At 40.8% G+C, this 27,301-nt stretch overlaps 1 protein-coding gene across 4 annotated transcripts in view; it reads right to left on the bottom strand.

The window, feature by feature from the left end:
- NRXN3 (neurexin 3) overlaps positions 1–27,301 on the bottom strand; it is a 1,750,257-nt gene that overhangs the window by 931,112 nt on the left and 791,844 nt on the right. For all 4 annotated transcript variants that reach the window (XM_028496242.1, XM_028496240.1, XM_028496243.1 and 1 more), the window contains 4 exons: positions 14,788–14,907; positions 6,135–6,516; positions 4,835–5,025; positions 3,879–4,052 (listed from right to left, as the gene is read on the bottom strand). In XM_028496242.1, the coding sequence (XP_028352043.1) occupies positions 3,879–4,052; positions 4,835–5,025; positions 6,135–6,516; positions 14,788–14,907 (867 nt within the window). The remainder of the gene's footprint in view (positions 1–3,878; positions 4,053–4,834; positions 5,026–6,134; positions 6,517–14,787; positions 14,908–27,301) is intronic.

The raw sequence follows: 27,301 nt of genomic DNA, 5'->3' as shown, positions 1-27,301 counted from the left end.
CGCCCAGACTGGCGAACCCCCGGAGCTGTGCATCAGAGGCGCAGACACCGAGTCGCGCTGGCGACACACACCCCCCTACCGCCAAAAAAAAAAAAAAAAAAAAAAAAAGAAATAAGGATAGTACATGGCCAGACTGAAAGACACGTGTGCACAACCAGACGGAGCCCACAAAAATAATTCTGAACATTTAGGAGTTAAGCATGGAAGAGTAGCTTGGGAGCACTCCTTGTAACCTCCTGAAAATGCCACCAAGGAATTTGGCACTAGAATTGGGCATTTGTATGAAGATGATTTGGGAACACCAACAATCTCAGTTGGCTTAATTTATAAAAATGTAGTCAAACCCAAATGGCTGCGGGCAAAATGGCACCAAACCAACGTCCTTTTTATTTATTTACGCCAGTCTCAAAATGAAGCACGTATGCTTCTCTCAGATGTTTACTGTCTGCAGTTGTGGAATCGAATTTCTAGCCAATACATGCCTTGGTCTCTGCAGCAAAGCTGGCCTCAAGATAGAAAGAGATATTTACCAGCCAAGTACTGAATCAGACATTATAAAAAATTCCTAGTCCAAATTGAGAGGTTATAAGTCACAGCCAGATGTTGGCTAGGCTGTCCAGAAATTGCACTTAATTTCTAAATTATATACTCTGCATATATTAGAAACATAAAATAAGAACCTAATTCAATATTTTTTTTTCTTTCTCACTATAACCAATCAAGAGCCAAAGAGTAGTAGATTAATGTGTCTTTAAACTAATTTCAGACTCTTTTGGGTTAGATATAATACGGAAAGTAATCCAATTGCTACTTAGGGATCTTGAGTCATTATCAATGACTTCGACACATATAAGAACATATGATATATCCCAGCCTGTGTACCCTAAATATGTTAAAACTAAAACACATTCACCATCGTGACAAGATTCAGGTTTTAGTTCTTAGTCATGAATCCTTATCCCCAACTTGTTTCCTATTCTAGGCATAGAAATGATAAATCAAGAATTGTGTTCTGTTTCCTATGACTTGCCTAACTGTCAAAGGCCTTCCTGAGGGTCCGGTACTATGTACAGAGATTCACAATGAGAATGATACTTTTTTGCAGTCTTTCCAAGGTTTTGTGCCCTTCATTTCCCTCCCCATCATCTTCCACAGTGCCCTAAAAAGCTCCTGGTATCTCTTACAAGGGCTTATTCACAATAGTGCAAACTTCCAATGACAGTAATTTATGCCTTAACCCACTTTTCGGCCATTTTTCCTGGCCACTTAGGCTAATTATCCAAGTCATCTGTGTACAATAAACAAGGGCTTTCTTCCCTCAGAACTCATCCTCCACTTCATGCCACCCAGTGGGGTGGTCATAATGCTCCATGGGTAACCATCATAATTATCTCCATGGCAATAGAGTGCAGCGTTATTAGGCCCATAGGACTTGCCATAGATGAGGATGGTAGAGCCAGCAAGCCATAATATTCAGCTTTGAACAATCACCCATGCTCAGAGGAAGGTCAGAACCCACCATAATGAATGTGATGAATCATGCCAAACTGCACATAGAGCTGTAGGTAGGGATAGGAACATTTTCTCCAATCACATGGGTAATTTCTTTTCCCTAATGCTCCCACAACTTCCCCTAAAGCCCTCGTAAGTGGAGTCCATTCCACCTTTACACTATACATTTTAATCCACTTTTATAAAGGTTGGTTTAGACTTCCTTTTAACCAAATGCTACAGCTTTACCTCCGTACACCCCAATTTTTATACTCTATAGAACTGTGCCTCTGATACAGTAGCCATAGATGCATGTGGCTATTGAGTACCTTAAAGGTGTGGTCTGAATTGGGGTGTGCTACAAGTGCAAAATACACACTTGATTTTGAAGGCTCATATGAAAAAAATAAAATAAAATGTCTAACTAAAATTTTTATAATGATTATATGCTGAAATGATAATATTTTGGATATATTAGGTGAAGTTAAATAAAATGTAAAATTAAACTTAACTTTACCTGTTACTTTGTATCTTTTTTTTAAATGCAGCTACCAGGAAATTTAAAATTACGTATGTGACTCACATTATATTTCTATCAGGCGACGTTGCAATGGAATTAAATGGATGATTCCTGTTGACTTTTAAATCTACAGAACTGATGGCATGATAAAAATATTTAACATTTGAAGAGAGCCTTATACTTTTGAATATGTGCTTTTATATTATGATTTTCCTAGATGTGATTAATTATTCCTGGAATTTCTGTCATTCCACCATCTCCTAAACTAATATACTCAAATTAATTCTCAAATGGTGCATCAATTTCAGGACTTCCCTTAACACCCAAAAGAACTAAGAGCAGGCCAATAAGACAAAAACTTTTGAGTTGAATGAAATTGTGCATTTTCAGGAGAAGAAAGCAAAGTGGCTGCTTTAAATGCTTGGTGATTCCCAGCTTCCTGTCCACCCTGTACACACACAACATATTTAGCTAACAGAATATAAGAAATATTTCTGGCTAAAAGAAAACTGGAGAGGGTTGTAGGGACAATCAGCCTTATTACTAGTGCAAACTGGTAACAAGAAACTGACCCTTAGGCAAAGGGAAATGACTTCCATACTACAAATAAGCCTGGGAAGCTGATTAGAAGCTTTTATTAAAATGTGCTTTATGATGGCAAGTGAAGGATTGAAGCTGGTTAAGAACAGGAGTGATAAATGAAGTTGAACCGTTAGAAGATGAATGAACAGGCTGGATGTGGCAAATTAATGAGGGATACAAGAAAACAGTATATTGCACAAAAAACCATGAGGCTCCATCAGACAAAAGAATACATAGGTCCTGGTGACTGATCAGATCATCGTCTTTGCCTTTCAAGTTAGACACGAGTCACCTTTTCAGCCTACCCAAGGAGTCTGGGGAAGGCTGAAAATGTGTCTGCTCTCCCCTGCTGGTTAAAACTAGATAGCTTTTATTGCAAAGAGCTATTGGACTCAAATGACCTATAAAATTCAGTTAGTATCTCAAGAGACAGTGGATTATCTACAGAAAGAGGGTGAGCATGGTTTGTTGTGCTGCATGGGTGGGCATGCAATGCTATTAAATGTCTCACATGAGATAATGTTTGTAAATAATAATCCTACCACTTATTGAGTACCCACTATATAGGTACCAGGCATCTATATATAACTCTGACATATATATTACCTTCCAAACTAAGTTTTATTGTCCCATTTTACAGATGAGGAAGATATCATTCAGAGAGGTTAAGTAACTTGTCAAAAGCCACACAGCCAACAGGAACTAAATCCAGGTCTTTCTAACATCAAAGCCCATGCTGTTCCACTACACCACACCAAGAAACTGCCAAATGATGCCTGACACCTAGTAAGTACTCAATAACTGTTACTTCCCTTCCTCCATCATGGCATTCTGACATCATTTTCCTACCTTCTGCTCAGTTTGCATTAAATAATGCAGTCACTATTAGCAACATAAGAAATAGTTTATTAATGGTGACACTCATATAAAAGTCTCTGATTTGTACCTCCCTGTGTATTAAGATATAAATAAAAGTCCCTGATACCCTTTCAGCCATGCTGGAAGCAAAGGCACAAGTCAGGAGAAGCCTGATGTCAATGCCAGGAAAGGTCCTCTATGGCAAGTATGTGACACTGGAAGGACATCTGCCAACACATTGTACATTCCTGGAGCCTGTGTCACATGTCTTGACATACTCAGCCAGTGACGGGAGGACATCAATGGTGATGCACTGTCAGATAGTGAATGGGATGAGAGGGGACTGGTAAACCAAGGAAGGAGGCACTGGCAGAGGCAGCAAAGAGGCTGGCAACAAGAATGCAGCTTAAAAAGAAAAAGGTTGTACCTTCACAGCCACGCTCAATCTGTCCACTCCGATGGAGGGCATCATTGATGAGGTCTGGCAGGCGTCCATTCAAGTCCACTGATGCCAGACAGCCCTGAAAGCCATCCCGGGAGGCCACGAGCTTTGGGAGGTTGCTGTACATGCCTTGGGCCAGACCTGCCATGTAGAGGTCACCTGGAAAGGAAAATAGGTAGTAAAAGCAAATGGGTAAATGGTATGGAAACCATGTCAACAACAGCCAAGTCACATTAGACTGTTTACTAGATAATGGTAATATAGCTGGGGGGGACAGCATAAACCAAAATTATCACCAGAGTTTCTACGTTGTAAAAAGAAGAAACTAACATTTCTATGTGTCATTCATTTTATACACATCATCTCACAAATTTTAATCACTATATCCATTCTATGAGGTAGGTATTGTTCCCATTTTATGATGAAGTAAAGATTAACAACATTTTCAACAAAGCAACCACTTACTGAGTGCTTGTTACCAAGAGTATGCTGAGGATTTTTCAGACATTATTCCATCAAAACTCCTAATAGCCCATAAAGGTAATAACAATTATTATCCTCATTTTTCAAAAAAAAAAAAAAAGTATATAGAAGCTGAACAAGGCTAAGAAATTTTACCAAAGTCACCCAGGCGGTAAATGACTCAGCTGAGATTCCAAAACCTACATGCCTTCCTCTGTATTATGACCCCTCCACATTTTGACATTTATCACCTCATCACGCAGCTCCCACATGCCCAAGGTTTACAGAGAAAATAAACCATCCCTAAGGAGTGGTAGAAGTAAAAACTGAACAAATTGCATCATGTTAATTCAATGTTGTTAAAATAGGATAGGCATGATGTTTCAAAAATGCATGGCGCTCCTAAACTGTAGTTTACCTCTGGAAACAGCCTTTCCACTGTAAGCTCTAAAAAGGAGAAACTTCTTTACAAGGTTTACCTTTCAAATCCAGATTTTTGGCACCATTGATAACCTGAGTGACCACCTTAGTGTCCACTTTCAGGCTGTGGGTGTTACTGTTGTCCCGGGTGATGACGACGTTGTGCCACTGGTTGTCATTCAGGGGGCGGTCACTATTGCCTTTGATCACATTGGGGCCGTTTCCGAGGTCAAACACGTAGTGTATGTACCTATGAGGAACCAAAAGCACCCAATGACTTGAGATTCCCTGCAGTGGTTTGAAGGCAACGTGTACATAACTGCCATCGGGGGCTTCAAATCCCCCAAGCTAGACTGGCATCGTGCAAGAATAACTAAAGCTTGATTTAAGAATATAAAAATAGGGCTTCCCTGGTGGTGCAGTGTTTGAGAGTCCGCCTGCCGATGCAGGGGACACGGGTTCGAGTCCTGGTCTGGGAAGATCCCACATGCCGCGGAGCAAATGGGCCCGTGAGCCACAACTACTGAGCCTGCGCGTCTGGAGCCTGTGCTCCGCAGCAAGAGAGGCCGCGACAGTGAGAGGCCCGCGCACCGTGATGAAGAGTGGCCCCCGCTCGCCGCAACTAGAGAAAGCCCTCGCACAGAAACGAAGACCCAACGCAGCCATAAATAAATAAATAAATTTATTTAAAAAAAAAAGAATATAAAAATAATCAGTTTCTATTCTACCCGACTTCACTTTAGTTGTATACTCATTGAATCCATTTCTTTAACACTACCTAGTAAAAAGCCAGAGACACAAAAGCAGTACAGCTGGTACACTCCAAAACATTAGGGGGCGACATCTAAATTCAGAGTCAATCGTGGATCTGTTTTTTGGGTTTTGTTCTATTTTTTGCTTTTGTTTTGACTACTTCCCAACACACAGTAGTAAAATACCTTGGAGCAAGAACAGCTTTTTAAAATGTGCATATATGGGCTAATGGTAGTACTGAAAATATCTGTATTTCATTTCTTCCTATAAATTTGGTGGTTGCAGACTGTACTGCCCCAGAGATAGATGCAACACATACCCTATCCCTCTTTTGCAAAAATAAGCTTTTTTCCCATAGGTTTAAAGGACTACATTTCAGATTAAAGAGCCTGACAGTATTGAGTTAGAAGAAGATCTTTAAATAAACTCATGAATCTTTCTCCCTTCCAGTCCTAATGATTACAAAGATATTTTTAATCAATGGGGATGAGAGCAGGAAATCAGGAAGAGCGGGTAGAAGTAGAATAGACAGTTTTTTCTGTGCATATTTTTTTCAGGGTTTGAGCTAAGACATTTAGTATAAACTAGGCGATCTCTTCCACTTACCCCTTGACTAGCTCAACAGCAATGAAGTCATTGCCATCACCGCTGTTGAAGAGAATGAAGCCGTCAGCGGAGGTGGTCTTGAACTGGAAGAAGAGGTGCATGGAGGTGTAGGCCTGGAGGGTGGCCAGGCTCAGGTAGCTGCTCTTGGTCTTAAAAGTGACAGGGTCAGCGATGATGTTCCTCAGCCCAAAACGAGCCTTCAGTTCACAGTAATCGATGTCTCCATTTTTGCACAAGTCAATGTAGAGCAGCCCATTAAACATAAGGCTCTGCAGGTGGCCAATGAAACTGGAAGGGACAACGGAGGTGTAACGTTTCTCTGTCATGATACCAGTTTCAATGTTGTGGAATTCCAAGCGGGTATGGTCTCCCACCATTGTACCTGTGAAAATCATAGATGAGATACAAACAGGAGAAGTTACCATGTTTTGTCATAGCACCCTTACTACATCTTTTAGGTCTAATTTGTTTCCACACAAAATATTCAGTTCCAGAAAACAAAACACTCAATATAGTAGATATCTGACTTGGCTCCAGTCGGGGAGCTGATGACTGGTCCAGCCCAAGTTAAACGCCCTGCATCCCATACCCTCCTGCAGTTGCTCAGAATGTCCCATCATATAAAGGAAAATATGAGCTCATGGGCAACTCAAGTTAAAGGATGAAACTGTTTTCTCTGTTCAGGAAAATAATTGGGTACTAGCACATACAATAAGAAGGAAAACTTTTATTGCTCTAACCCTTGTAAAGATAAAATAAGCGAGCCTTAGGCATTCATTATTAATATTTCTTGGTGTAATAATTCACCACCCAGTACTTGTGGAAAAGTTTCTATTGTAGAACATATTAATTTTATCTGACCAGCAACTGTTGCTTTTTCTGATAATAACAACTAATCTTCCTTTGGGAAGATACCCTCCTCACTTCACCCTTAAACCACCTGGGCTGGATGAAGACGACCCCATCCTAGCCCCTGAAGTAATCAATCTACCCAGGCAGAACCACTCAGTGTATTTTTATCTCTCTAGCCATAGAGTATGGTCTACGGACTAACGAAGTGGTCTTCGAACCTTGGCATGCATCTGAATCACACAGTTCACTGAGCCCCACCCTTAGAGTTTATTATTCAAAAGTCTGCAGCGTAGCCTGAGAATCTGCATTTCTAACAAGTTTCAAGGTGATGCTTACATGACTGGTCTAGGGACCACCCTTAGAACACTGGATTAGCAGCAACCCTAGTTGGTCCAGTAATATTCCCCCAGGGTTTGTGCTGGAACACTTAGGAAAGAGACATTCTTTGCAAACCCCTTCTTTCTGAAGGGGTAAGAAGAAAACCCAGGGCTGCTGGAGGCCACGTGATAACTGGAGGGCTAGGGCCTCCCTGGTGAGACAGCTGACCCAGAAGACAACCACAAAAGGGAGAGGAACAGTCTCTGCAGGATGATGTCATTTGAAGACCTGGATCTAGCTGGCCAAATCTGGACTTTTAAAAACTACATGGCAATAGATTCTCCTTTATGCTTAAAGCATTTGAGATGGGTGTCTGACGTGTGCAAGTAAAATATCTCCAGCTGATACAAATAAACGATTAGACCACTCATTACCTGGTTTACCCAGAAGTAGTGAGAGGCTGGGGCAAGGGTAATGAGGTGGGCTTGAAAATAAATACAAAGAGACTGGAAACTTTAGTAACAAAGTCAAGGAAAACAGCATTAGTATGGCCAGAGCAGAAGGTGGCTCTCTCACATTTATTTGGATGAATCCTATTAAAATTTAACAAACCATGTCCTAATGCCCCAGAGGTAGAAGGAAGGGAAGGGGAATTCCCTCTTTCTTCCCCCTCCCGTTGTTACCCTCCACTTCGAAGAAATTCCATTAGCAAGACACTCCTAGAATCTCTTACTGCTTCTCTTATCAATTTCTAGAGGAAAGGAAGTGACAAAATCTGAAATATTAAGGATAGTCTGCAGAGAGAAACCATATGTGCATAGCTCAGCCTCTGGCATGTCCTTTAAGGGAGCAAGCTGCCTTCAAGAAACACCAGTTTACCTCACTCACTCAACCACAGCATGGGTGTTAGAGGAACAGGCCTTGCTTCAGTCCTACCCCAGTCCTGAATTAGTTAGTGTTTGAGTGGGCAATTCTAATTCTGAAATTCAGTACATGTAAACCACATGTTTAAACATCAGTGTTATCACTAATAAAAATATCTCATTTCCACCAGACTTGCATTTGTTTTTCTCTATTGGTATAGAACTCAGGTGGCAAAAATTAAAGGAGGGGAGGGGATCGTATTTTCTTGGGTCCTTAAACTTCAGTATCTGGGAGCTTCAACCAGATCACACCCTTGGTTGCTCAATATTAATTTCCTCCCTTTGGGAGCATACACAGACCTAATTCAAAGAATCGCTCACAAGCACAAAAATCAAATTTACATTTTATGAGCTCCTATGTGGTGTTTTGACAACTAATGACAAACCGTTCTCTTAATATAAGCAGAAATAAAATAATGATGTTGGTTAACTTACATATAAAATTGTAATAGAACAAAAAACAAAATGCAACATAAATCTGCTAACAATTGAATAACTAGAAGAAAGAATTACTGTATAAAATTACTTAGTATTAAAAATTGGACTGGTCACGAAAATGCAAACTAGCATAACCTAAATTCACATGATCTAAAACAATGAAGTGACTGAAACAAATACCCTATGTCAATTTGGCTGCAGCTGTTCATACCAGGGCTGGAGGCTGAGAGCTGGGACTGGAGGATGATGGGGAGGGGAAACCCCAGCCAATCTCGATAAGGACACGGGAACTTAACTATGATGACGCTGGTAGCCCTGCTCATTTTTGTTTTAGCGTTAAAAATAAAAAAGATCAGTGATGAGAACTAAAAAGTGAGAAAGGGGTGATCCCCGGGGAAGACTGGAGTTCAAAAAAATATTCGAAGAGACAATTTTAAAGTTAATTGGGATCTTTTAGGGGAAAATAGATAAGTTTATAGATAAATCGGCCCCTAGAATTGAGGGGTTAGGAAATTCTGCTCATTAGAACATGAATTTCATAAAGCAAGAAACTCATGTACAGTGTTGACTGAGGTCTTCAAGAAGAGCTTGAAGAAAGGCTTGGACAAGAAAGAGAAAGGAAGCTAACAATGAAATTTGAGAATTTAGCCCAGGGATACAGACTGATTTAAAATTCAGGATAACTCAGAGAGCTTCAACTTGAAGCTGGTGGGGTTAGGGGGGCGGGCAGGGGAGTGAAGAAGGTGACCAAATTAGAAAGGGGCCAAATTAGAAAACGAACTAGCTTCACTATGTGCTAAAGGAACTCACTTGGCTGCAGATAGAGATTCCCAAAAAATGTATGCTATTGCACCTGGAAAATGCATTGAAGAGATCGCTTAAGTTTGAAACTTGTGACAAACTAAGCAAATATATATATATATTTTTAAATCTGTGTATCACCTAAGCAAAATTCATAACCGGGAACCTTTTCACTCATCTCTTCTTTTTTTAGTCATTTCAATAAAATAATCTTTATTACGGTGTAGTATGTAATGTTAAAGTTATAATAACACCATCAATTTAGTTGTATTATTCTCTATAATATGCTCAGGTTTCTCAAACAGGTGTTACCAATCTGCTTTTTGTTGTTGCTTCCCAAAGAATGAATGAATCAATCAGTCAATCAATTTATTTATTTCTAGGAGATGTCCCTTTAAAATTTATTTTTTTATTAATTTTTATTGGAGTATAGTTGCTTTACAGTGTTGTGTTAGTTTCTTATTGGGACTGACATATATACAGTACTATGCATAAAATAGATAACTAATGAGAACCTACTCTATAGCACAGGAAACTCTACTCAATGCTTGGTGGTGACCTAAATGGGAAGGAAATCTAAAAAAGAGTGGATATGTGTATACATATAACTGATTCACCTCACTCATCTCTTTTGAATGCTGTCTTAAATTAAAACTTCCACTTAAGGGGAGAATGTATGCATACTTCACAGCAGCTGCTTTCAAACTTCGGAGGAGAGACGAGTAACTTGGGAGAAACATAACAAGCAAAAACCAAGACTACTGAATAGTCCCTATATGCCAGGCGTCATGCTAGGCACTTTATAACCACCATCAAATGTCACTATCACAATAAAACTGTAGAGAGGCACCATTGTCTTGCTTTAGAGGTGAGGACGCTTTGCTTAGAGAGGTTAAACTTCTATCAAAGTTCATACAGGTGATAAATGGTAGACCCCCCCAAATTGAACACAGGCATGTTTCAGTCCAAAGCCCATATCTCATCTTGTACACTATTCTGTTTCTGGAGAAAAAGCTTGACTCATTCCTTGCATTATTGCCCAAGAAAAGCTGTAGGTGGAATTTAACTGGTGAAGTTTCCATGCAGAAACTGTGATGAGTTCACACTCCTTTTCAGTGGCCAAGTATTATAGTGTCATTCCATCTAATTCACGGGTAATGTATCCAGCACCTTCCCCAGAACAGCCATGCTGCCTTGACTTCTATTCACACATTCACTTCCATAGTTCACTGATGGCCAGCAAGCAGTTTACAGACCAGCCTGACTCAGAGTATTGAAGTTTGTTGAGAACATAAACCTACTCAAAATTTTGGCCAAGTTCAAGCTGTAACTTCCCCCACAAGGCATTAGCATATAGTGGATGAGCATGTAGGCTCTGAGGCTTGACTGCCTGGGTTCATAACTTTTCTGTGCCTCAGTCTCCCTGTGAAATCAAGAGGAAATTATCAGGGTTAAATGTATCAGTACATATAAAGTACTTAGAACAGTGCCTGTTAACTGTTACTAATTATGCAGCTTTCATTTTTTTTTCCTTTCTCCGAAGTGTGTTAAGAATTTCCTGGTGACTTCATTTATTGCTTTCTCCCTTTTACCAGAACACAAGCTCTTTTTAAGTAGGGACCACGTCTTGCCTCTTCCCTATGCCCGACAGGGTTTGGCAAAGGAGCCCAGGCACAGCAAGCATCCCTCACATCTGCGGAAGGAGGCTGTATTTGAGACATCTGCTTTGGAGTCACCACTAAGAGCAGGCCAACACTGAGAGCTCAGCAAAGACATCGGGAGAGGCTTAGAGGAGGCAACTTGACCTCCCTTGGCTCACAGACATAGGGAGAGAAGTTCAGAAAACTTAAAGGCTTACAAAGCCCTAGTAAAGAATGCACGTTTTGCCCACAGTCCTCCAGCTCTACCACTCTCACACCCTTTTCTCCTCGATATCAACATTTTTCAAAAGTATATACTGTAACATGCTTTAGTAATTTAAAAGACGTTCTGGTGCCAAATAAATTGGGCAAACACTGCATATGTAATTATTGATGATCAGCAATGTATATTAGCATATTAAAGGCTCCCAATAGGTCTTTCAAGTAAGAATTCCACTTCATTTTGTTTAACCTAACATTTTCCAAATTGATCTCATCCTTTTTTTTTTTTTTTAAATTAACGTGAGAAACAAGTTTTTTCTTGGAAAATGATTTTTACAGCTTGGTGCTGTATATGCTATATAGGACGAGGGAAGGAAAGGACAAAGTCAACATGGACCAGAGGAGTCAGAAGAGAGGTGAGTTTCTGTACCAGCAAGAAGTTCTAGGTGGCGCGGGTGGTCCCTGCAGTGTCAGGCCCTAATGCTGAGGAGCGTAACCCAAGGTAGGTATTCTTTTAATTTACTCTTAATAATAGAAATCCAACTCAATCAATCAATCAATCCTTATTAACTGTCAACTGAACTTAATATTTTTCCAGGAACACGTTATATTACAATAAATGAAAACTGCCAGGCCGAGGACTATTTCTTTCCTTGCTTTAGATTTCTCATACGTCTGACCTATTCTTTGCATCATTTCTACAAACTAGCTGAAAATCTGACCTCCTGGGCGACTTTAAACAGCATGAAAGGCATTACTAAATAAGCCAATAAGACACTACTTAATAACCTGAGGACTATGTGGTTTTCAGTTTCATTGCCTGATTTTATGACTTCTGTGAGCTAAAATTAAAATTCCCAAACCCCTTATCACTGTAAGAAGCAATCCAAGGTTGTGGCTCAAAAGCAAAACAGCTCTTTTCTTCTCCCAAGTTTCTTTATCCTTATGGCTGCTTTTTCTCCATCAGCAGCAAAGTAGGAGGTAAGGCAGAAAATGAAACAGCTTCATTAATTTCAAATATCAAATTACTGGAAGACTTGGGCATCCATGGTTTAATCCTGCCTTTTAATTATTAGTGGTAAGAGAAAGCACACTTATAATTACCTTTACTGTAAAGCTTCTAAAAAAGCATAATGACTGAGGGAGGCATTACACATTACTGTACCCTCAGTCCTGCAGTTCTTTATGACTATAGATTTCAGGGTATATAATTTCCCTATGGAAATAAAAGGAACTTGCTGTCTGGAAAGAGCAGGGTGAGGTCGCCATCTAGTGGCTGTTTATTCAAAACACGCGGCAAATAGCACCGTTGGCTTTACTGGGCTAAACCCAGAGGAGGCACCAAGGGACGTGAGACGTATCACTGCTGCCTTTGCAGGCTGCTCTCTGCATTCCCTCATGGGGATTTCTTGAAGAATTAATCCAGGTTGGCTGTGGGTTCTAAAGCTTACAATCATTCTGCTTATTTTCATTACATAAAGCTAAGTTACCCTTCAGGCATAGAGAACAGCAACTGTTATCTCCCACTACTAAGTTATGTCTATGTACAATTGGAAGGTGTTGGCTAATCACTGTAGTTCTGTTTGTCTTCTCTTTGGGAGGGAAGGGGTTGGGTACTGTTGTGTACCTACCGAAATGTATCCCTCACCTCACCCCAATCCATTCCACTATATTTTACCTATAGCGTAAGACAAATCATTTTCTTAGGATGAACTGTGAAGTCTGACAAGCAGCTTGATTTGGTCAAATCACACAGACATGAATTTAGAGCTTACGCACACAACTCCCTCTAAGTTCATGTTGCCCTTACGTAAAATGACAATAAGAACACTTAACCTGCAAGGCAATGGCGTGCTCCAGAAGATTACAGGAGTTGATATGTGTACAATGGCTAACCCAGCACCTGATGCCAGCTGGGCACTGGACATATGTGAGCTGTTCTTCCTCCTTCCAGACTCTCCTTCGTGACCCATTCACGCCCATACACACAAACACACTCCTACCTGTACAAACACACACATGGCTCACTATACTTCCTGACTCCAGGAGAACAGAAGCTCAGGCTCATGATTATAAAATTAAATTACAGAACCCAAAATTGCAGAAACTTTATTCTGAAAATAGTCTTAGCAATAATAGAATTTCAAGGTATAAAGCATTTTAGTGACAATGACTGTTAAACCCGAAGGCTCCTGACTCTAACCTGTCTTATGAAACTGCAGAGATGGCTTAGGCCACTGACTTCATTTGACAGGTCCAGAAATGGTAAGTGACCTTCCCAACATCCTGCAGAGAATCAGCATCAGGGTCCAGGTCTCCTGACACCAACAGCGTTCCGCATAATATCCCATGCTGCCCCATGTTTTCCCTTCCCACGTGGACAAGAAGTCTGCCTAACAGATATACACGGCTCTCAAATATTGGAGAGTAAAAATTTTAGAATGCAGCATGTAAGATGCACTTAAAGATGCCTTCTCTCTTCTGCCCTAGATCTTATTAAATTATCCATCAAATTCTGCCCAAAGATCTACCTTCCTAAACCACTCCAGATTTCTCCAGTCCAAACTGATAATTGAGAAAATTATCTTCTGATTGAAAATTATAATCTTACCCACCCAAATTAGAATCCCATTATATATGCCTTGTCTTATTTTCAAATTCCCGAGTCCTATCTCATCTACAAAATTGGTTCATTGTTGAAGGAAATAGGTAATTTTGTTCTTCCTTTTTATCTTCTACAATCCCTAGCACATTGCTGAAATATAACAGGCTGTCAAGAAATACTCATTGCTTGTGTGAGGGTCTGAATGTTCCTTTACGTTTGTATGGATTCATTCACTTATTCCTTGCCCTCCTAGAATGTAAATTCCACCAGACCAAGGACTTGCCTAACTGTCCACCACCACGTCCCCAGTGCCTTCTAAAGCAGTGCTTAGTACAGAGTAGGTACTCAATTAATAATGATTAAATAAATTATTAAATAAATGAATAATTATTCAGCACCTTCTAAGTATCATGCACTTACTTCGGTACTTACTTGTACCTATAATGTTCTGAATTTCTGGTTTATCCATCTCCCTCTACTGGAGAGTGACTCACTCAAAAGGGAAGGCACTGGCACTCTGAAGGATGATTGATAAGTGGTTTTCGAGTAACTGAGTAATAGAAGGATCTGCAGAACTCTACATCTGTTCTCCAGACACATACTCTATGCCTAAGGAGAGAGCCCCATCAATATGTAACCACCATAGTGGATAAGTTCTGTAATACAGATGAATGAAAAGGGATTATGAAAATATAGAGGAAGATCTTCTTAGTCTTACCTGAGCTTGTCACAGAGCACAAGACATGTGACTTCTGTTTAGCAAAATACAAGGTTTTCAAACACAACACTTTGCTCACTGAACGACCAAGAGGAGACAGAGCAAAGAGAGACAAATTCACTACAGCTGTACTCACCCTCGGCCACATCATCGTCCACGGTTAACTTAAGGCTTTTTCCTCTCCGCACCACCCGAACGGTGTGCCATTCGTTGTCATTGAGCTTCTGCCCCGCATACAGGGTCTCTGGTCCTTTGCCTAAGGGCAGTGGTAAGTGCCAAAGTTAGAATCAATTCTAAAAGTAGTGTTCATGGCATCAGAGTTGTCAAAGCCACACTGGTGCACATGACCCAGCAGCATTCAAGGAATCGTATCCCCCCAGAGCCCATCTGAGTTTCGCTGATCTAACAGGGTCCTCCACAGCAGTCCCCAGTGCAAAATCTCAACTGAATCATAATGGACAATAACAAATAAGTGCCCTCCTTTATCTAAGGGTGCAAGATAGTTAAAATGCCAACGGCAATAAGCAAACATTTACAGGAAACAGTAGTCAGCTGTCATTTTGTTTCCTAAAGTCTTAGACTTCAGATGAATTTCTTGAAGATACAGGAAATTCATCATACATCCCTTTAGAATCAGTTGGTCACTCAGGCATAATACACCAGTCTGGCTTTTGGAGAGTATCCACCAATTCGATGAGAAAAGAGCTATGCTTTTAACTTGACATTTCCATTAACCCATGGTCTTACCAGAATTCAGTGACCATAGAAATCATGACAGTAACTGTTACCATAATAATAATGTCAAGGCTTAAACCCCATTACAAATAATGCTCCTGAAGGGAATATGATGGGCCCCAGACTGATTCATTGTTCATCATCTTCCAAAAAGATCCAAAGACTTAAAATATGAAATAATGCAAAATTCCAAAATTGAACCTGTTTAGGTCAAAAGAATATTCAGTAAAACGTGCCACTAAATAAAGGAATAAACCAAGCTGCCTCAAAAGATCCATATTCAAGATGCTCGAGATGATGCTCAAGTGAAGCCTGGGAAGAATCAGGTGCAACAAGGAATTACGGTAGTTATAGGGGTAGAAGTCGGCAAGACAAACACTGAGGCACTGAAACATTTCAGTTAGCGATGAGGGGGAGTGGAATATTATGGTTCACTCGCCATTGAACCGAGATGTAAGTTGAAAAGACAAAGAAGAGTGCACAGAACCAGAAAACTTAGAACAAGTTTGCTCTCTCTACATAGATAGCTGATCCCATGCAGAAAGATACTCCTTAAATCTTCCTACGTTAGTCAGTCAATATACGTAAAGTCTTACTTCTGGAAATAACTTGCAAAAAAACCCCGATGAAACAGGTAACTGGGCAATACATCTCTATGGATGTTATGCATCTGCAATATTTCAGAAGACTACACGCTTGGCTCCAACATATAGGAGCACAGGGCCAGGGACATAGTAGGTGCTTTAATGAGTGCTTGTTGAATAACTGATGTCTACCTATGTCTTTACTTCTTTGGAAACCACCAAATAAGGTCAATATACCTTTATCTAAGTAATTTTGAAACTTTTATTATATATCTTTCCTTAACCACTCTCCCCACTCCTCTACCTCCAAGACTGAAGATATTATATATCGTTTAGGGGAGAAAAGAAAAAAGAGTATCACTTGGGTAGAGATCTTATAAGCTAGGTCATTTTAAATTGGATCCTTTAATTTTTGAGTAATTAGTATTTCTATTAAGTGCTGGTTATAAGAGTTATGACAGTAGCTGAAGTTTGGGGAAATTTCCTTCTTGAAAAATAAACAGGCTTTCAAAGTGGAAAGGTTTCTTTCAATCACAATGTATTCAGCAGGTAATTTGTGTTTAATATTTTTCAGAATGTACCTATACCCCACATGCAATCCATAGTTACAAAAATCCTGAGAATTTTTGTAACTTTTCTTCCTAAGTGAAGAAACTTAGAATGGACCAAATATACCCAGAACTGAGTAATGATGCCATGAGACCAATGAAAAAAATAATTCTACAACAAAAGATGTAATACGTAATCTTAGATTCTCTTTGTGAGTATTCCTGTCTTTCATATTATCTAAAATGTATACACTGTAACAGGCTTTTCCCTACATTTCAACTGATTAGATAGCACTGTTCCTTATCTCATTAAATTCAGGTCTATGAGTGATAACAACAGCACACTCTGTAGGCATTGGGAGAAAATGGACCCACATCTTGTGGGTATTTTGAAGCAAGAACAGATGTTCTCAGAAGAAACAAATCTGCCTTTGTTTTTTTATGTTTTTATCCTCTTTATTCTACATGCAAATGCTTCAATAAGAAAGAAGAAAGTAAAGAAAGATGTGGAAAATATTGGCTACGGAGGCAGAACTGCTACAAACATAGGCTTAATTTAAAGAGCTCTTATAGGTGGCATCTGTTCTTTAGACAATTTTCGCATATCGCTTAATTTTCAGGATTGGGAACAGAAAAGAGGGAAGAATACTAACACAAACACAATCAGTTTTAGGACATTGCTACATTAGTGCCATATCAGCCATAGAGATGTAAAAACAAGCTTTGCCTCAGCCCAGTGTGTGTTAAATGCTGCTGCTATTTTGCAGGCACTTCTGGATTCCTTGAAATGTCCACTATGGTCAGATTGAAAATTTGACTCTAAAACTTTCGGATGTGATGGCCTGTGACCAAAAATGTGAAAAAAATAACTGAAACCTCTCATACCCTACTGCTTGATTACACTTTACCTGTCACCCCACTAATCCTCATTACTCTAAGAGTAGAAAAAAGATTCACATTCATCTCCATAAAATGGCAGGGAAATGAGTACTGTTTGATATTTATTTTCAAGCAATAAATAGAGAAATCTCAGTGAGCTTCTGGAAAACTCTCAGCCTCCAAAAGTGAAGAGTCAATGGCATTTATCTTTAATCAAGCGAAAAGGTCAATTTGTCCTACTAGAAGGAAAATGAGGTTTAAACTCAGCTGGAAATGTTCACAAATAGAGGGGAAGGGCAAATCTAATCTGTAGCCTAAGCATAAAAATGGATTGATAAGTGATGCAAGATGCAGACACAAGCTGAAAGTTGAAACATACAGATGGACAGGTTTTAGAAATAAGAGGATTCAGTTTGGAACAACTCCTCTGGAAGATTCAAGCACGAAGCATCAGTAAAACAATGAATGTGAAGAGTTCTTTGCTGTTAAGTAAAGGATGGTCCAGATCATTTTGTAAGTTGAAATTTAAAAGGGAACTGGTGGGGGCTTCCCTGGTGGCACAGTCGTTGAGAATCTGCCTGCTAGTGCAGGGGACGCGGGTTCGAGCCGTGGTCTGGGGGTATCCCACATGCCGCGGAGCAACTGGGCCCGTGAGCCACAACTGCCGAGCCTGCGCGTCTGGAGCCTGTGCTCCGCAACAAGAGAGGCCGCGATGGTGAGGGGCCCGCGCACCGCGATGAAGACTGGCTCCCGCTTGCCACAACTAGAGAAAGCCCTCGCACAGAAACGAAGACCCACCACAGCAAAAATAAATTAATTAATTAATAAACTCCTACCCCCAACATCTAAAAAAAAATAATGTGACCTTACCTTTAAAAAAAAAGGGAACTGCTGAGAACTTGAAAAAATATTATCAAAGCTATCAATTATCCAGCACTGTCCTTTTTCTTTTTAGTAGCTAGGAGAAGTATGATCTGCAATTGGATACATATTGGATGCATGTGTTAGATGCATGTTTCCTTCTTTTATAGTTTAAGTAATCAAGATTGATCACAAAACAATCCTTTGACTGATTCCCTTTAGGCTGCTTAGATCATTAATGTTTGATCTAAATACAGAAAACTAATAAGTTGTCTAACACCCTGTAGTTGAATTTCCCAGGTAATGACACCCATGACTGGAGTAAAGAAGCAAAATTGCAGATGAAGATTTCTGGGATGTAGCAGTCTGTATCAGTGGAGCATTGAATCATCTGTTATTGTAGAACAGAGAGCCTTCAATGAATCCTCTGGGTAACACCACATAAATGCCCATTCAATACAGCCTCACTGCAAACTCATGGAGTATCATCTTTTTTAGTTAAGGCTGGTCTCACAGAAGATCCTCTGATGAACAGGGGATAGAGAATGAGAATCATGGATGAAGGACACATACTAGACTGTTTTCTTGACCTATCCTACAGTAACCCCATGGAAGCTGGAGCTAAGAATAAAATCAAAATGAAAAATTAGGAGAAAAGTACCCTTTGAGAGAGAAATCACTGCCGACTGCTTGGAGGAAGATGACACTCAGACATATCTCATAAGCAGAATGTTCCCTGTTTGGGCAGATAGGGAATGGAAGTATGTGGGAAAAATCTACATTTGAGCATTACTAAAGGCACCCACCTTCACAAGGTGGACTTTGGATTTTAATTATTTTGAACCTATTTAGTTGTGTGTTTTTTCTTAAACAGACTGTTCACAATACATGAATTTGTTATTCCCCCCAGGAGCAATAAAACCAGCAAAACTACAAGATACCCAAATATCTCGTATTTCAATAATCTGTCAATATATTTCTAAGACCTGCCCAAACCAACTAAACCAGATGGCTTTGCTCATATGCAGGGAGTAGAAATTCCTTCCATGTTCCACAAAGTGTTATTTCTAAAAGTGGGTGGGTACCATTTAGAAACTTTGGCGGGAGGGGTAGGAGGGACTAAGGAGGCAACACCTGCACCATAATCACTGAACATCTTCCTATGTGTGCAGGAAGGGGAAAGGGGCAATAACTTGATCTCTCTTGGAACTATGTTTCACATGAATCAAAATTCCTACAATGCATTAAAAAAGATGAAATTCACTCCTTTAGAGAGGTATAGTGAAATGCATGTGATTATACATCTAAATGACATAGCAAATAAATACACAAAATGATGGACGACCGTGTTAAGTTTAAAGAACACCAAAAATATTTAAAAAGAGAAAACTTACCTTATTTCCACCAGCACCTTAGGTCGGGCTAGCTGAGCTGTGACAAACATTTTACTAAGCCTATATAGCACCATATAGTTTATGAATCTTCCTCTCCAGAGAGAATAGATTCAGCAACTAAAGCAGGGGTAAGGAGGAAAAGAATGGGACTAAAGAATAAGGAGGGTGACAGGGAAGTAGGAGAAAAGCATTTTATTTGTCCCCCAAAATTTCATGTTCTGCTTGTTTTCTTTGGGCTGACAACCCAACAGAGAGTGGGAAGTGTTTTGTTTTGTTTTGATAAAACTTATTTTTGTCAAAAGCGTTCATTTTCTTTGAAAAAAATTAAATCATATTTACTTATAGAGCCTGTTTGGCGAAATATTTCAAACAGATCATTTCATTTTTTACTGGACTCTTCAGGACTCAGGAAGAGCTGTCATCTTTCCTACAATAGATACGAAAAGCAGAGGAGGCTTTCTGGAAGCCGTGTATTAAGAAGTCTCCCAGTGAAGTATGTGAGAGAGACAAGTGAGCAAATCATTCAGCTTGAGCCCATACACCCTCCTGGAGGCGGGCTTCTAGTTAAAACCCACTGAAGACACCAGCGACACGTATTGGGCTTGAATAGGCCCATGTCCCACCAGGCCTGCCACATGCAACATGTTCGTCTCTGGGCTGCCATCCCTTTCCCTGTGGCTCATTCTCTACTCTGCTTTTCCAGGTTCTGACAGAGTCCTGTTACTAACACCAACCACATATCGCGGAGTTTACTCACATATTTAACAAATGGTAAAGGAGCATCGGCTTGGGTGCAGGCACCATTCTAGGTGTGAAGGATGAAGAGGTGAACAAGACAGACCAGGTGCTTGTCCTTTACAGAGCTCACAGGCTAGTTTGGGGTGGGGGGCAATGAAGGATAAAATACAAATTGAAGAACATGAGATAATTTCAGATAGGTTGAGTTCTATGAAGAAAATACAACAGGGTAATACGATGAGAAGTAATTGGGGTAGGGAGTGGGAACAGAGGATTGGCTACATCACAGAATGTTCCAGAAAGGCCTCTCTGAGGTGACATCTCTCTTCTGGCCCTGTACCAGGTTGGATGGAGAGCTATTCAGTAAGATGGTACATTTGAGAAGGAGCCAAGCATGCGAACATTTGAGGCAACAGCAACAGCCAGAACAGAAGCCCAGAACGAGGCTGGCATGTTGGAGGAGCGAAAAGAAGTCCCTTACGTCTGCAGAGAGGCTGTGACAGGAGAGAAGATGGCAGCGTAGACAGAAGCCAGATCACAAGAGGCCCTAGAATCTGAATGCTGCTCTAAATGCAGCAGGAAGCCACTGGGAAGTTTTCAGCAAGGGGATCATAGCACCAAATTTAAGTTTGAAAACTCACTCTGGATGCTATGGACGCACTGGCCGCGAAGAGACAAACAATGGAGACAAGGAGATGTACCAAAGAGCTGTTAAAGGCAGGAAATGAAAGTGACCTGGACTAGGGAGGCAGCAGTAGAAACAGAAGTGGTGAGGTTTGGCATGTATTTCAGAGGGGGGGTCGACAGCACTTGGAGATTGGTTTGGGAGGTGGGTGAGAAGTGGGAGAGAGAAAGAGAAGGATGGATGATGACTCCCAGATTTGGTCTGGGAACCTGGGTGACGGAGGCACCTTCAACTGAGATGAGAAAGATTCCAGAAAAAGCAAGACAGGATTGATCCTATTAGCCAGGGGAGCTTACTTCTGTTATTTGTGTCTTTCCTACCTAGCATCAGTCACACTTACCATCTCCTGCCGGCTTCCTACTGATGAGAAGTGTGAATCAGAGTTCACTGCCTGCAGCCTTGACACAAGGTTGCTGGGTTACTGTTATCTTTCTTTCTCTGACTCTGTCTCTCTGTCTGTCTCCCTCTCTCCCCTCTTCTTCCCTTCCTTCTTTTCTCCTTTCCTTTCTCCCTTCCTTCCTTTAAGAAAAAAACATGCTACTTTTGCAATCCCCAACAACTAAGCAGAGTATCTTACACCAAGGAGATGTTCAACATACTAGGAAAAACAACAACAACTAGTGAGTGAATAAATAGAAGTGAATGAATTAAATAACAAATTAGTAGACAGGTTGAGGGAGGGAGAAGAAATGGAAGGGGAGCTGAAGAGAGTTACAAATAGTATTTTAGCAATATAATGAATTGGACCAATTCAGGAAGATATTCAGTACAGAAATAAATACATTTAGTTGAATTAAGAAGTGAATACGTAAAATTGGATGAACAAATAAATAAGAGAGTAAATTTGTTGAAGGTAGAGGAAGAGAAGGAAGGGAAAGGAGCATAAGAGACCTGAACATTGCATTTTGTGAATCAGTGAATTAGACAAATCTGAAGCTAAAAGACACCAGGCAGCAGATATAAATAAAGACACTACCCTTCCTTTTAAACATATATATATATATATTCCCCCCCACCCCCCAGCCAAAAGACAATGCATCCTTCTGGGAAACTCACACGGGGATGAAGGAGGTACCAAGTACATTCATACATGATGTTATTTAGGTTCATAATATGAGGCTGATACAGTTTACCCAACTTTACAATAAGAGGCAGGGCACAACACCATAAGGTCAAGGTCACACAGCTACAGGACTCAACTCCCAGTCAGTCCGTCTGCAAAATCTCTCCACTGAACCTCATTTGTTCTCACAGCTCCATCAAGGTTACACTCCCGGGTCATCTCAGTCCAGGTATTTGAGGAGGACTGAGGTGAGCCCAGGTAAAGGACATGGAGAAAATCGGAACACTGCCTAATATGAAACCGGAAATCTAATTTGGGGGTTTAATGAAAAGTAGGACCTGAGTTCACTGTGCTTTTTCAATTTCCAAGACTAGGATCTAGTCCCAGCATATAGGACCTACTAATAAAACCAAAAGAAGTTAAAAGTTTATACTGGAAATGTAAGTGAAGGGTAGATATGCCATCATATTTTGGTGCACCAGCAAGTGACACTTTTGGTGTCCCACATCGCGCCCCGAGCCAACCTCAGATCTCAGCCACAGAGGCAGCGGGCAGTTACTCTGCTACACACCGTCTCACACACGGTCTGACAGTCCCCGCCTCAAGCAGGGCCAGCTCTCAGGTCTTCTCAGGCTTCTCTGAAGCCTTCCTTATCTGCACACAAGAGCAGCAAAGTGGGGTAGTGGGGCTGACAAACAGGGGGGGTGGAGCTCATGGATAAATGTCCCAGCCGCCTGTCTCTCGGGCAGACGGTTCTTGGAGGTGCTCATCACAACACCCTCCATCTGCCCCGCTTCCGTGGGGCTCACGGCAGACCCTTGACCTCCATGGACGCTTGCACTGGTGTTTCTTCCTTCATGCTCGTTATCTCTGCTCCTTCGTTCCTACTTTTGGGATCCCTCCCAAATAAACCACCTGACCCAAGTCAGGTGGTCTCAGACTCTGCTCCCAAGGGAACGCAGACTACGAAGAAACATGTAGCACTTGATCCCTTCCTCCCTAGTAACTTAAGATGGTACAACCACCCTGTGAGGTGGGTGATTCCACTTATATGATGAGATCCAGAGAGGTTAGGTGACTTTCCCAAGGTCACGAGGCTATTATATTATGACGTTATTAAATCAAGAATCCAGGCTTCCTGACTCCACAGATAGAGCTCCTTCCATTAACCTCTAGCTGCCTGAAGTCTATGAAGTCCAGGGAAGACAGGGGACAGTGGTCTGCTATCAGCACTGAGGGCAGACTTGGGGGCTATGGTTGTAAATTAGCAAATAGTGACCAGATGCTTGAGGTTGTGAGAAAGTGGCATAGGTCTCTGAGGACCATCACCGGGCTCTCTGCTGTGAGGACCCATGAGGACCCATAAGGACCATGGAGGGCTTTTGAGAAGGTGAGGTCACCATCATTCTTAATCAGCTTAGGTCTGTTCAAGATAAAAGTTAAGAGATATGGTCTCCATACCCACAGTCCCTTCAGGCTCTATGTTTTTAATAATTACCACATCGCAGGTGGTGGACTTTATTTTAAATATAAAGATATAGTCACTGGGTTTGAAAAAGTATCCCCAAAACAAAGAGTTCTGTGAAATGGCATTTCCATATCAATCCCCTGTCTGCAGCACCTCCTTCCCACAACAGAAAGTATTAAATCTAAGGTAAGAATAGGAAAGGAATGATATTTCCAGCCTATCTCCTTGGGATGATAATTACAAGGTCTACTGGCTTATGAGACTGATGACATTAGCTGATCACCCACTGTGGACACAGGCAACTGCGACACAGAATGGTCCTATCACCTGGGTGGACCCTCTTATCCTTTTAATAAACATCTGGTTTGTGCAACTGGGGGATCCAGGAGGTTGGATTACAGAAAGATCACTCTATTCTGGTCCTAGTCCACTAAGATGATGATCCTTTCCCCGCCTAAAATAATGTGTATGTAGGTTTGAAAACATGAGAAATTATAGCTCCCCATCTCACTAGAAATATCATCTCTTTGTGGTACTCACCAAAATAAAATTGCAAGACAAGCACATAGAGGAAAAACAATTAAAGCCAGAGCATTAACAAAAATAGATCTAGTATTTTAATTCAGATGTATTTCTCTCCCCTTAAGTAATGTAAATACAACAGACTCCTCATGCAGCAAGTGTGGCCTTGGGTCACACATGCAAAGTGGCTACCCTGGCAAACATGACTAATTTCTTTGTGCTGTCTTTGCACCTCTGTGCAATGCTTTGGGTATGGTATGGACATGAACTTCAGACTGCTGAGTGCTTTATCCATGCACTCTGAATTCCTGACTCAACTGGGGGCATCAAACAAAAGGAAATTGTTACTATTGAAGAGGGTGAAATCACCACCCCACTTCCAGGCTGTATAAAGGATGATAAGTTTAATTGAGAGGTTCACTACATGCTATAAAGCATTGTGGAAGTTTCTGGGGGTGCAAAGATGAAAAAGACACACTCACTGTAACCAAGGAGTTCAGAGCCTACTGGAACAGTTGAACAAATAAAAACCAATTGTGTGGGAGGAATGGGTATAGAGGTTTGCCCTGGGTACCCTGGTGGTCGGGTGCTTAGTCCGTCAAGAAATCTGAGTCATTAACTACCCTTTTCTCTTCATATTTGCTCATGCAGGACCATACAGATCGTATAAGCCAGAGACCAAGACCCTCATTTTTATAGTCTCAACTCTAAATAGTACTATCTTTGGCATGCACAGTGGATTCTCAAAGTTGAAGAGTGAATGAATAAATTTCTTCTTCTTCTTATACTTGTATTAGACTCTGTTAATAATAGCTAATACGTATATTTTACTTACCAGACACTGGTCACTGGACACCAGTCTAAGTGTTTCACTAATGAATTAATACATTAATCACATAAAGTTGTCACGGTTGATTGTATTGTTGACAATATTTGCTGCCCCTTCCTATCAGCCTTTTCCTAAATAGGTCCATCCTCTCTGGAGGATTATATTTCCTGTGCCATTAAGTCAGACATTTTGTGTGGCTTGCTTTATAACCAAAGAAACATGAGGAGAAGTGTCTTGGGCCGCTTAGAAGGTTTATGAGCCATCAGATCACATCATAAGCTCTCTTTTCCTTTTGCCACAAATCCAAGATGTGACACATTAAGGCTGCTTCTTCAGTCAGGGTCCAGAAATGAAGAGGACGTGAAGCTGAGCTGTAGCAGAACCATGATGGACAGAACCAGGTTGATGCAGGGAGGTGTTTCTGACTGAAGTATAACTGAGCAGAGCTGATCTATCAATATCCACACTTGAACTTGAAGAAACCAAGGCAGAAAAAATTTCAGTCAATTCTCCAGGGCCACATAAGTAATCATTGCTGGGATTTGCATATGGCAGCCTGGTTCCATTTGCCCTTAAGGACTACACTATACAGCCTCTATTAGCCAAGGGATGAACTAAGGATGGCTAAGGATGAATCCTCACAGTGAAACATTCTACACATGCCCTCGAGGAAAAAAATACAAAACTATTAAATCAACGTATACAATGGAAACACCTTTAATTTCTGGGTGGATAGAAGACAAAGAAAGGCAGAATAAAAGGGGACAAGAGAGAAACATACAGAGAAAATGACAGGGGAAAGAAACAGATTAAGAGAAATCTCAATGTTTGTCAAATTGCTCAGAGGCAAATCTCTCTTCTGGAAAAAGTAAAACTCTTAAGATTTTTTTATGTCTAAAATGCTGCCAGAACACAGAACAAACAAAAATGTTCAGAAGCATGTATTTCGGAAATTATCTGGGTTTTTCCACTTTAATAAAATATACTCCTCTGTTTGTGATCTATACAGGATGACAAGAGGCACATCTCACCCTGGGGGATGCCATTTATATGCATGGAACGGTCCTGTCATTTTAACTTTCAGATTTTCCAGCGCTGTTAGGAAGTAATGTAGGCTAGTGGATCTCACGTTTTAAATGTGGTAAGAAGCATCTGTGGACAATGTTAAGAATTCAGATTCCGGGACTCCAGACATTTTATTTGTCTTTTGCCAATCTTTATTTCTCTCCCCAACTCTGTTTTCCTATTTCATTTTTTTCCCCAGGTTATCTCCTAGACATACCTTATTTTCCCAACCCCTTCTTTCCTCTGGTAAAGAGGAATGACCTCTTAAGGACATCACCACCCAGTTCTGCAGGCCATTAAGCTGGCAGTCATCCTGGACTCTCCTCTACCTCACCTTCTGCACCCAAACCATAGTCAAACCAGGCAGTTCTATCTCCCAGGTACTGCATGAGTCTGTTCTCTCCATTACCTCCCACCCCTGCTGCACGAGTTCTGGCCTCCCTCTGTTCCCACTTTAAGGAGACTGAGAGCGCAACTTCAGCAATACCTATCTATCAACCTTTCACACTCTGGTCAGAACTACTATACTTCAACAGAAATTTCTTCATGACAGTTCCTACTTAAAATCCCCAAAGGCCACTAAATGTCTAGGTACAGTGAAGGCATACAGAGTCCTTGGGGATCTGGCCCCAGCATAAGTTGTTATAACCTCACTTCTCATAGCAAATATAACACACCAACTGCACCACCTTGCACCTGGTTATTTCATCAGCTTAACCTTATGCACTCTCAGAATCTAACTAAAACATTGCCACACCAAAGCCCTCCCCACCGAATTCCTTAAACTCACTATAACTCTTCTTTTTAAAATCTGTATAGTAAAGAATAGTAACTACCTCACAAGGTTTTGTGAGGATGAATCAAGGTATTATGTGTAAAACATTTCATAGTGACTAGTGCCTACTACATGCTAAGGGAACATTACCAATCATAGCGATGGCGTAAATATCTTTCTCCCTACCATGTATGTGATTATGAAACCCACATTCAAGGCCTGAAGTAGAAGCCCACAGCAAACTGAAATTTGAACAGTATCATAGGATGGGAGACATGGTTAATGCAACGCCGTCACATCACAAAATCAACTTGGAACATGACACCTGCAAGCAAAGCAATGGTTTATATATATATATATATATATATATTTTTTTTTTTTTTTTTTTTTTTTTAATTTTGTGGTTCGCGGGCCTCTCACTGTTGTGGCCTCTCCCGTTGCAGAGCACAGGCTCCGGACGCGCAGGCTCAGCGGCCATGGCTCACGGGCCCAGCCGCTCCGCGG

This window comes from Physeter macrocephalus, chromosome 11 (genome assembly GCF_002837175.3).
Source record: "Physeter macrocephalus isolate SW-GA chromosome 11, ASM283717v5, whole genome shotgun sequence".
Classification (NCBI taxonomy): Eukaryota; Metazoa; Chordata; class Mammalia; order Artiodactyla; family Physeteridae; genus Physeter; species Physeter macrocephalus.
This window is presented reverse-complemented; position numbering and strand designations above follow the sequence as displayed.